We start from the raw sequence: 12135 nt of genomic DNA on the forward strand, positions 1-12135 counted from the left end.
GGAAGTTTTATAATGGAGTCCTGATGGAGTCCATATGGAGTCTCTGTAATGGATATTTAAAAGCAGAAGTTTATATCTCTGTTTATATATTTTTAGTGTTATTACAAAGAATTTGAATAAAATGGAGATACTCTGTAAACAGATGGTACAATAGAGCATAAACAAAGTGTTTTTGATACTAAATTACTGCTATATTTCAGGAAAACCAAGCAACAGATAATATAAGTCCCTTAGCTCACATTCTAAATTTAAATTCCAATATTATTTTACAACAGGAATTAGATAAATTATTTTTATCAACATATACATGCTTGAAAAATTTACAATTACATGAAAGTTATATTCAAACAGTCAATAATATTTTAAATGATATTAAGTTGACTAATTATATTTTGCTGAAAGGATATAAGATTTATATTTACGATAAGAATTTTTGTCTTACTGTACTGTTTGGTAGTCTTATATATAGTGATATTCTTAAGAAACATAATCAAAATGCAGTTACAGAAGAAATAATATTTACTATTGAATACATTTTAAATAATTTTTCCACTGATATACCTGTGAGCATTTTAAAAATACTGGATAATATATTAAAAAAATATAGGTATATAATAGATAGTAAGTTAGCATTAAGTCTCTTTATGTTTATTCAGAAATTAAACTCAAGTCCATTAGAAAGTTTTAAGTACCACAACCAAAATATTTCAAAATTAGTTGTACAATTATTACATACTGATCAAGTAGATCGAATACTGGATGTCCACTACTTTCCTTTAAAAGGAATAGAAACATCAGAGTTTGTGAATTATTTTAAAACAAAAGTACATGATAATATATTTGCAAAGAAAGTTATCTTTAAGGTCTTGGATATGTTTACAAATAATATAGAGAATAGGGAAGGTGGATTTTTATATGAGTCTTTATTGTCAAGAGATTTGAACTCTTGGTCAACCACTATATGGCCTCATTTTTTTACCCATATTCAGTATACTGATTTTGAAAGGTGAGCATCCTATTTGTCCTTAACACATTTTTTTTTTTCTTTCTCTAAATGGATGATTTTTTAGTGAGTTTTTTCAAAGTATTTTGAAGTATTTTATTCCAAGTACAGTGAATATTTATAAAATGAGCTTACATGATGTTACTATGAACTTAGCTATTCCTCTGTATATCAAAGGCTACATTCTACTAACTCTGAGAAGAAAGCTATTTATTGATGAATTTACTAACGAAGCAATATTTACCTTATCAAGTTGTATTATGACTGCAGAAACCAGAAGTCTTGCTTTAGAAATCATTAGTTTGTGCAATAAACGAAAGAAATGTCCTAGCAAAATTGAATTGCAACTTGTAAAATACTTTTTATGTAGCCAAGGAGAAAGCTTGAATAACGAAGTTATTAAATCATTGCATAAATTTTTGTCTCATCTAGCCGTTATCTGTATGGATCTTCAAAATATTACCGACCAGAATGATGGAAATAAAGAAACATTATCTATGTATCAAACTTTCCTTAATGACATCCAGAGGTTGGGACATCAGCTTATTGAAAAAGATATTATTGGCTTTGGTGCACAAATACTAAATATTATTTCAAAGTTACGAAGGCGTGAATTTAACTTATATTATAAAATAGATGAATTATCTTCTAACTGTGTTAATTTTAAAACTTGTGTAATATCAGGAGATAATAAGAATGTATGTAATTTAATAGAAAATTGTCTAATAGAAAATGATTTTTCAAATTTAGAATTAACAAAATTGGCTAATTGTATGAAATGTGATAAGTTAGATAATGCATATTTAATGGAATATATTGAACACCATACATATAATATTTCAATATTGGTAAGAATTTTTATCATTACTATATTATACAGGGTGCTACAAATTCGAGGTACGAGCATTGGTATCTCGGTAACCGTAATAGATACGAACATGGTTAAATTGGGGCAAAGTTGCGTATTTTGGTGCTCACCAAGATGCCATCAAAAAGATTTAAAAATTTCAAGAACTGCTGAGTTTTTTGGAAAAAACTGATTTTTTTGAAAATCAATTTAATTTTTTCCTGTCGTTAGTTTTTAGAAAATCAAAAAAATAATTGCACATTCTCATGGCCACTTTATTAGGGCAATCTGACAGTATTTTTAGATTTTCAAATTTGCTGACAATTTGTGAGATACAGAGACCAACTTAATTTTTTTAAATACGGACCTGCATTTTTTATTTCAGGTTTTTAAAGAACTCGGGCTCCTGAATACAATGATATGCCACACTTTAATTTTTCTTTGTTTTGGATACCTTAAAAACAACAAAACTATTTAACTTGTATTTAAAATAATTACAAGTCCGTCTCTGGTTTCTTAAATAATTTAATCTGATTATATTCATCGCAACAATATTGATCAGCGTTAATTAACATTGAATAAGGAAAATAGAGCCAATTGGAAGATTCAAATAAATAATATCCAGGTCAGAAATTTAAAGATATTATTTTTAATTTTTCTTATTGTGAATTTGAAATCTCTGTGTGCGATCTAATAATATGCATAATATTAATCGTAGTTATTATAAATAAATCAACTTCTTATACTTCCGAATGCATTTGTACTCTTTATTGTAAATGTTGAGATGAATTAATTTCACTTTTACAAATGACGTCACATAATGTAGCCCCTTGGCGATAGGCCCAGGAACCTTGTTGGACATTATACTGCTCTACCATTTCCAATACATATTCCGGGAAAATTATTTGATTATTTATATTATAATATTATATTTATATTAATAATTTTATATTATTTCATTGCATTTGATTTTCCATATTCAATGTTTAACCCCACGTCATTGTTAAGTTTGAAAGTTTATCAATATTGTAACGATGAATAGATTAAATATTAAAAAAAAAACAGAGCCGGACTTGAATTTAGTTTAAATAAATTGTGTTCAAATGTCAAAACAAAAAATATTAAGTGTGGCATATCATTTAACTCAGGAGACCGCGTTCTTTCAAAATCTGAAATAAAAAATGCAGGTCCGTATTTAAAAAAATTAAGTTCGCCTCTGTATCTCAAAAATTATCAGCTAATTTGAAAATCTAAAAATAGTATCAGATAGTTCTAATAAAATGGCTAAGAGAATGTACAATTAGTTTTTTGATTTTCTAAAAAGTAACGACAGGAAAAAATAAATTTGATTTTCAAAAAAATCAGTTTTTCCCAAAAAACTCAGCAATTCTTAAAATTTTTAAAACTTTTGATGGCATCTTGATGAACATCCCAAAGCGCAACTTTGCCTCTATTTAACCATGTTCGTATCTATTACGGTTACAGAAATACCAATGCTCGTACCTCGAATTTGTAGCACCCTGTACATACTCAGATGCAAAAAAACGCAACAGAAAAATTACCCGTCAAATTTAAAGTGTTACGTATTTTTAGTCCTATTTTAATGCATTTTTTAGCAAACTGAATATTAATATATCAGATTTAATTCGTAAACTCAGTTTATTACAAACTTTAGTATTTGGCTTTAAAGTATTATAAATAAATAAATAAATAAATAACGTCTTTATTTTTTACTCGGCGAAATTCAGCAGAGCTGTTAAGTTAACCGAGCATATAAAAAAAGTAAATAATATAATACATTCTTAAAAAATAACATTCAAAGAAAAAAGAATTAGTAAGAAAAATGAAAATTAACAATATACTTTAGATAAGGAAAAATTAACAACTTAATAAGTTAAAGCAAAAACAGTAAAAAATGACACGCGCCATAGAATCGTGTTATCGGTATCGCTCAGAGTTATAAAGATTTAGCCATTTAGGATAGGACTTTAATTGGAAATAAGTCCTAGTCATTTCGAAATCCGATTTAAATATTGTTTTGAATTAAAATCAAAAAAATCTGATTTAAATAAAAAAAATCCGATTTTCTTAAAAATCATGATTTTTTCCAACCCTGGTTATAACCGTTATAACAAAGCAAATTAGAGATGCTTGTTATATTTTAGACATCTGAATCAATAATACATCTTGCAAGAATTGTTGTAAGCAATAATAAGCATGAGGCAAATATAATACTCTATTCAAAATTGTGCACTAATTTAAATAAAATATTTTCAGAAAAATTTAAAAGTAATATTTTAAATCTAAGATATATTTTTGAAGGTAATAAGGTAAATTTATTTTTTGTAAAAATATGTTAATTTTTATGTTGTTATAGCATTACTTTTATTTGATGTGCTTCTGGAATTGATAAATTTTAAATTCAAATATGAAGCTTCTGCTATTGAAATGGTAGAACAATGTTTTGATGTTGTAGATATAATATTAGAACATGTTGGACAAGGAAACATTTCATCAGGTAAAATGTTCACATAATAAGAGAATGATTTTTCAGATCTATGTTTAATGTGTTATTACTTTGATATTGTAGATGATATGTTGTGTAATAATGATCAATACTCGTTTAAACATAAAATTAAGAAAATTGTCGAAGCACTTTTAAATGTAAGTTTACACAATACAATAACTAAATGCTGGTTTAATAAATGTTAAATATTTCAGAATATCCTACAATATATTATGGGAACTTTGGATTTTTTGGATACTTCAAAAGCAGTTAAGTTTTTATCAAAAATTATTGAAAAAAGCAATATGAGGCGGCCCACTACAATAAGTGCTCAGATACTTATAAAGGCGTTAGATAAGCACCAAGGCGATCATACGTTTAATGAATTTAAATTTTTGTTTTTAAATGATATTATGCTAAAATTATTTTATGCTTCGTCAGTTCAGCAGCTAACAATTAGAAGGAATCCAGAAAGTAGACTAATCATTCATGCTTTATGTGTTTCTGACAAAAATTTATCGAAGGTAAATCATACAATTACAGACTCATTTTATTTTTAAACATGAAAACTGACTATTTTATTTCAATAGATATTTTATTACTTATGTGTCTTCTGTAGTACCAGTGATGGGTAAATATCCAATATATTAAAATTTGGGTAAATACCCAAGGTTTTGCATCCGATATACAGGGTGTCCCAGGCTGAGCGTGCATTAGAAGTTTCTAGAGAACAACGATATTTAGATCGGAGATTTTTTACACATTACTGTTTCACAACGAGATCTATCGATTAAAAATATTTTCAACATGGCGGCACTTCCGGAAATACCGATCCAACATTTTTATTTTAAATGGGTACCCCCATTTTTATTACATACTTAAATTATCTGTAACATTTTATGAATTTTGATATCAAACGCCCTATACCTAACATTAACCGTTTTTGAGGAAAAAAATATTTAAAATTTTTGGAGGAAAAATACTGCCTGTTAAGAAAAATCTGTATAGCCTAAACGACAAATTTAGTGATTATCACAGCCACTGCATAAAGAGAAGATATGTGGCTATCTATTTCAAAAATTATTTTGTTCGAATGTCATATAATATTGGCAGTAGCTGTCATGAAATTGAGCTATTAAAAAATTATCATAAATTATTTTTTTCAAATGGAAACCCACTTTTTTATTTCACTAGTGAAAAGGTTTTTCAATTCGTTATTTTTTGGTTATACATGTTCCTATACCTAAAATAAATCGTTTTTAAGTTATTTAAGATTTAGTTTTAAAGAGTAATTGTTTCTTAATTTTATCTAGCTTCCAATTTATTATCTAGTAGACAATTTATTTTCTTCTGTCAAAAAAACAATTATTTGAATTTCGTATATTATAAATACTGCTGGTAAAACTTTTTAAAGTGTATTTTTGTGATAGCTAGTGAAAATATAACATGACCAGATAGTTATACATCGCGTGAGGTTAAAAGTCATAAGCTACTGGTTAAAAAGACAAAAAAATATTTTTAATAGCAGACATGCAGTCGAACATTGTTCTTTTTAGAACCTCTTTTTGTGAGAAGTCTACAAAATAGATTAATACCCGTAAAAAATTCATGGCAACTATATTAGAATATTTTGAACGGAAAAGCTTTATGTCCATTAAATACTGTTAAGAATGTGAGTTTTGTTGATGTAAATAATAACTGTTTATATATTTATAATTCTTCCTTAAATATTTTGATTAAAAGAAAATATATAAAAGTGGCCAAATCTCTGCAAGTCAAGCTTAATCACGTCACTAAAAGTTTAATTGGTATAAACTGTATACCCAAATATGCTAACTTTGGTAATTTAAGGTACTCTTAACAAATTTCAACAGTAATTTGTTAATACATTCAACTTTAAAGAAATATCTAAGAATAAATAGTTAGAAATTATAAGACAAGTTAGTTAAAGAATGTACAGAAGAGTGCACAATAGACAATAAATTCTATCAAAAATACATCAACACAACGCTGAATATATCTACAATACTGCTGGCTACATGGTTATATACCCGGCAACGTCTGGGTATATATCCAGATTTTATTTATCTACCCGTTAGGTATACCCACCGCCCATCACTGGTAAATACTATCATTAGAGGATTTCCCAAGCTACTTTATTTATAATATATATTACATAATTATTTTTAGCCCTTTTTGAAATGGACGTTTAATGAATTAATAAGAATATTATCAGACTCTACTTCCAGTTCCTCTACAGTAGCATCTGCTTTGCATTGTATCGAAACTCTAATATCAGACAGTACTTTGCATAACGAGACATTGAAGTTTGTGCCGGATGTTTATAAAATTTGTGTTAACCTTTTTGATCAGAAACATTGGACTGTCAGGTGGGTAGTCAATTTTTATATGCTCTTAATAAAAAAAATATTAATAGTTAAATATAGTATAAACTGTATTTTACTCGTTTTATAGTCCATTAAATAAGGACACGAAAAGGCCCAAGTCTCGGCGTAATTCGCCAACCATGACTTTTTAGGCGGAATAAAAAACGAAGCTTAGGTAATTACATATACTAAGGGCTGGCAAAGATTAGTTTTGGGTTGAGATTTCCGTATGTAAGAAGAGTACAATGCGTTTATAATGTACTGAACAAAGAGAGGACAGTAAACACGTTGCCAAACGTATGAAATAAACCGAGAAACTGTGCACATCGCTAAGAGACGTGGAAAGGGATATAGCAGATTTGTCGCAGTTGACCGGTCGACCCAATCAATACCTCTCTCAGTACTTAAAGTTCTAGGGAAAGGTGTACGTCATGCGTTCAGCTTCACGATTTAATTACGGCTCGTGATACTTAATTTGTTTATTTATTAACGAGTCGTTGTAATTTTCCCTATAGCTTGAATTTGTTTAAGTGCAAGCTAGAAACACTTGCATTTTTGGTAAAAATAAGTGGAATTGAGTGGGTGTTCGATAGTGGTCGCGCTATTAGAACTCTGAATTCAAAAATCAATATCTCGAAATCTATTAGAAATAATAGATTGTAGTTTTTTCAAGAACTTTGTTAATATTTCTGCTGTATTTTCTTTGTAGACAGTATGTGAAAATCTTTATCAATAAAAAAACTACACGATTGCTGAAAATTGCTATGCTCTAAAAGTAAATAGATGGATTGTTTACAATTTTTAAATGGAAAAAACAACCTTATCGAATTTTTCTTATGTAAACATATTGTAAAATATCCGATCTTGAAAATAAAAAAAAGTTTCAATATCTAAAGTGGTTCTTGAGTTATGGCTTGTTATGTGTTAAAAAGTTGAGTTTTTAAATTATCGCGATTACTGACGTTTTCTCGTTATAAAAAAATGACACCCTAACGATATCCTTATAATTCCATTTCAGATGCTCAGAAACATGTCTAATGATTTTATCAGTTATCTCTTGAAAAAATAGGCTTTTAAAAATAAGCGATTTGCGATCGTGATTTTACTTTACTTGATAGGGAAAGGCGTATCGGCAACGCCGCAACAGCATACCGTCGCGCGTCGCGTCGGTCGGTCGCATTTCTCTCACTCCGACTTAATAAGATCCCTATGCGATTTACTTCTACACATGTAAATGCCGACCCAAAAGTAACAGTTGCCAGCACGGTATAAATGATCCTTATCATTTTTTACGTAGAAATAGCGGTTTTCGAGATATTCCGTCTCAAAGATCCCTGAATTTTTGTCTCCCAGTCTTAACGGCTCCGGAGATAGATTTCATAAGAGTATCATTGATTGATAGGACAAATTGTTTAATAACTCGGCTAAAATTTAATATATTTTTATGATTCAAAGTTCATTTAAAAGGTAGAATGAACAGCTATCACATTTTAGAATTTGTTTGAATTTTGTCATATTTTATGATAATAAAAAAACCGCGGACAAACATTCGCCTAAAAATTTTCAGATTTTTACAATCTTAATCACATTTTCACTAATAAATAGCTTATTTGAAGAAAGCAGTGCAAGAAAAAAAATAATTATAGTTAAATTTCTAAGCGAATTTTATAACTGATTGGTTTACTACCACTTAATGTGTATTATATTATACAGGGTTGTTCACCACATACGACACCACATACGACACAAATTTGATTAAGGTTTATTACACTTAAACCTTACCGTTTTTAAATATTTTCAATTGTGTGAAATTGCAGTAAAAATTTTAAGGCTTCAATTTTCCAAGGGTATCAAAGTTTTTAAAACTAAATATTTAACGAAATTTATTTATTGATCAGTTATTGTGTTGCAATAACAAACATAATACTACCTCCTACAGAATGTCTAAAAATTGATTTTAGATAATTACTACTTTTAAACGGCAATAACTTGTTTAATTTAAATAGAACACCCTCTATATTTGATGAGAATCAGGTTTACAATTTAATTCTCTATCAAATTGTATGATATCATTTTTTACCTATCTCGTCAAGTTTCCGTAGAAAATGCATATTTTATTGTTATTTAGAACTGATTTATTAATATACCCATGGAATACTGACATTTTAGATTATTTTTAAAGATGTACCAAATTTACCTTTATTTTAATAGTAGAAACTAAAAATGTAATAATATACAGGGTGTTCCATTTAAAAAAATACAACTTTGATATTTTTTATTTATTTGGGACACTCTGTATCTTTTAAAAATATTTTTAAATTGTGGCTGTAATAGTCCTTCAACGAACCCAAAACTTACAATTTGTAAAAAAATCGTTTAGCTACAATACTCCGTGTCGAATGTGGTGAACAATCCTGTATATTTACTTACCAGTGAAAATTATTTCAATATAAAATTATTAACTCTCCCGATTTTTGACCGAGATCTACTGCACTCTACACAACTAACTAGGTAGTTTACAGTCTTTCTAGAATTCCCCAATGTCACTGTTCTTTTAAGTTCTGATACAATATCCTTCCAAATTTACTACGTTTATACTACTAACTTTACTTCCATATTTACTAACTCTAAACAAAACCAATTGTAGAATAAATAATAAATAATAGAAAATAAGCTCAAAAAAGCAGAATAAATCCGCAAAATTTCAAATGCGTCAACTGAAACGTCAAAGAGATCTGTCGAAAATGGGGTTTCATGATGACTATTTTGTCTCTCAGTTCGAACCTTTGAATAAGAAGACTAAGGAAGGAGCATATCAAAAATCTTAGGTACACCGCGATGGGCGTCAAATATGGCCGACTTAAATTCCGGTTTATCAGTGTCGTTCTAATTTTATTTAAAAAATGTAAAACTATGATGTAGGGTAGACGTGGGGTAGACTCAATAATTTGTAGTTGTTTTATTTTACGTTGTGAATAAATGTTGGTAGTTATTAAAATTGTTATAAAAATATATAATTCTAATAAAAATAGATAAGTTATAATAAGTATTTATTACCACAAACATCCGATACAACAATGCTCGGTTTACTACACGTATGTATATAGTCACTTACTAGCGAAAAGTTGTTCCATTATTCCACTCAATTTTTGCCGAGATCTACCGCACGCTACACAACCAACTATTTTAGAGTCTTTTTCGATAAATCGCGATAGTGTCACTATTAATTTAAGTTCTGCCACAATTTCCATCTAGATTTACTACCTTTATACAACTATCAGTAGTAGAATAAATAATAAATAACATAAAATAAGCTCCGTAAAGACTGACAAATCCACAAAATTTCAAATCAAATTCAAATGTGTCAAATGCATCGTCAAACAGAACTGTCAAGGATCCCCACCCTAGAGTGCTTTTATGGCGCTTTTTCCGCCCACCATGCATGAATACATGGATAGCATTATGCTCCTTCCTTAGTCTTCTTATTCAAAGGTTCGAACCATAGATAAAATAATCTTCCATTGTTCGAACTCACAGTCAAGCCGAACCGATCCGAAGTTATCCAAAGCTTTGGGTCGCTACCGTTGCAAGAATAGCGCCAAATAGTGTTTACATTGTCCTTATAGACACTTTCCAATCTAAACTTGTTTGTTAACGTAGTTAGCGAAACCAGGCAAAACGCGCGTCCAGTGCAAAAGTAAAAGTGTTTTTTGTGTATTGTGGTGAGTTAGTGTTTTATTTTACTCAATAAAAAGATTTAAAAATCTTTTTATTCAAAGTTTGTTTAATTTACGTTACTTATATAAAAAAGACATATAATAACATATAAGAATAGCAAATATAATAGGTTTACGTCAAACGTCAGCGATTGTATCTTTTAATCATTGTCCGCCACTAGTCTTTCCTAGACCTGTTCTAAACACCAGTACACCGGTTTAAGGCTGTAGTTGGGCTAACACCGGTGGCCAAATATGGACTATCCGGTGTACCAGTGTCAACACCGACAATTCAAATTTCAGTACTGAATAGGTCTAGTCTTACATTTCGAATCGCAACTCTTGTAGCCTTAGAATTTTAGGGAGTATTAAGCCTCAGTCTGATATTTATTAATTAAATTATATTTGACAATTTCAGAAATGCCAATATTCAACTAGCCAAGTCACTTATCGACCGATTTTATGGAGTGCATATTGGATATAGCAACCGTCCGAAATCAATAGAAGATTTATTTTATCTTTTTCCCTATTTAGCTGTAATTTTCTCTCAGGTCTTATCTACAACGTTTTTCAACGATTCACTTATTGTTGTCTCGCAGTTTTTTTCAGAATCGCAAATTAAAAAACAACCATTCAAATCAGAACATATGTCAGCTATAATAGATTGTTTTGGTCAATTATTTATTAGGATAATTAAAACTAATTCTAATGTTTATGGGTCATTTGCTGCAAGAGCTTTTGTGTCTATTTGTCTAGAGGATACGATACCCTTAACTATCTGTGATATTATAGAATATATTATCTCAAATATGCATTATGTTAAGAAAAAGCACACACTGGCAAATTATATGATGGCTTTAAAAGAACTTTATGAGAAATATATTATTTATGTTAATAAATTACACGAAATTCCCAAGGAGATTTCCATAATTTATAAAACGTTTCGTAGACTTTCATTATTTCTTCAAAATTTAAGTGGTGAACAGTTTGATTTGCTTTCAGTTAAAGTTTTGCCAAGTGACACTGCCTTGTACAGATTCAAAACTTTAGATAGTGCTTCAAATGGGTGGAGGGATCGATTATGGCAGCATAATTATTTGCCTTATATTATTAGAAATTGTATCTACGCTAATTTATCTGAAGTTTTATCCATTATACTCTCCAAAGAAGTTTTGGACTGTGTTCAAAGTAAAATGTTGTCTGTTTTATTAGATCGTCATACAGAAAGATTTTTTGATAAGGATATATCAAAGGAAATTATTGGTGTTTTGACTGAAAAAATGCTCGAACTTGATGATAATAAGAGCTACTTACTTATATGTTACTTTAGATTTATATTTTGTATGACGTCTAATTACGATTTGAAAGTCCATGAAACCTTATTAAATACTTTTAGAATGAAATATAATAATACAAAAAATATATATAAAATATTTACTATAATATTATTATTAAGCCGACTGGAATTGGGCCCATCAGAACAACAATTCGTCAAAAAGTCTATTAAGTTACTTCAAGAATTGAATATAAATAGCCCTGAAATAGCTGAAATTGTTTCAGAAATGCTGTTTTATTTTTATGAAAATTTGTCTTGTCCCTGTGAAAGAGTTGTAATTTTTAAAATAGCAGCGTTCCTTATCGTTGAATACGGTTTATGGGATTTTGTAACGTCAATC

The 12135-nt window shown here is 29.0% G+C and overlaps 1 protein-coding gene across 2 annotated transcripts in view; it reads left to right on the forward strand.

The window, feature by feature from the left end:
• LOC115875975 overlaps window positions 1-12135 on the forward strand; it is a 16697-nt gene continuing 4562 nt past the window's right edge. The window contains exons 1-9 of one of the 2 annotated variants that reach the window (XM_030891595.1): window positions 1-145; window positions 201-1006; window positions 1071-1851; window positions 4016-4172; window positions 4228-4368; window positions 4441-4514; window positions 4572-4880; window positions 6547-6746; window positions 6832-6926. In XM_030891595.1, the coding sequence (XP_030747455.1) occupies window positions 122-145; window positions 201-1006; window positions 1071-1851; window positions 4016-4172; window positions 4228-4368; window positions 4441-4514; window positions 4572-4880; window positions 6547-6746; window positions 6832-6895 (2556 nt within the window). In that variant the 5' untranslated portion in view covers window positions 1-121 and the 3' untranslated portion in view covers window positions 6896-6926. Of the gene's footprint in view, window positions 146-200; window positions 1007-1070; window positions 1852-4015; window positions 4173-4227; window positions 4369-4440; window positions 4515-4571; window positions 4881-6546; window positions 6747-6831; window positions 6927-12135 lie in introns of those variants that run through there. The other variant, XM_030891596.1, reaches the window with a different exon arrangement.

The sequence above is a fragment of the Sitophilus oryzae genome, unplaced genomic scaffold (assembly GCF_002938485.1).
Source record: "Sitophilus oryzae breed Bouriz unplaced genomic scaffold, Soryzae_2.0 scaffold_1396_pilon_pilon, whole genome shotgun sequence".
In the NCBI taxonomy this organism is placed as follows: domain Eukaryota; kingdom Metazoa; phylum Arthropoda; class Insecta; order Coleoptera; family Curculionidae; genus Sitophilus; species Sitophilus oryzae.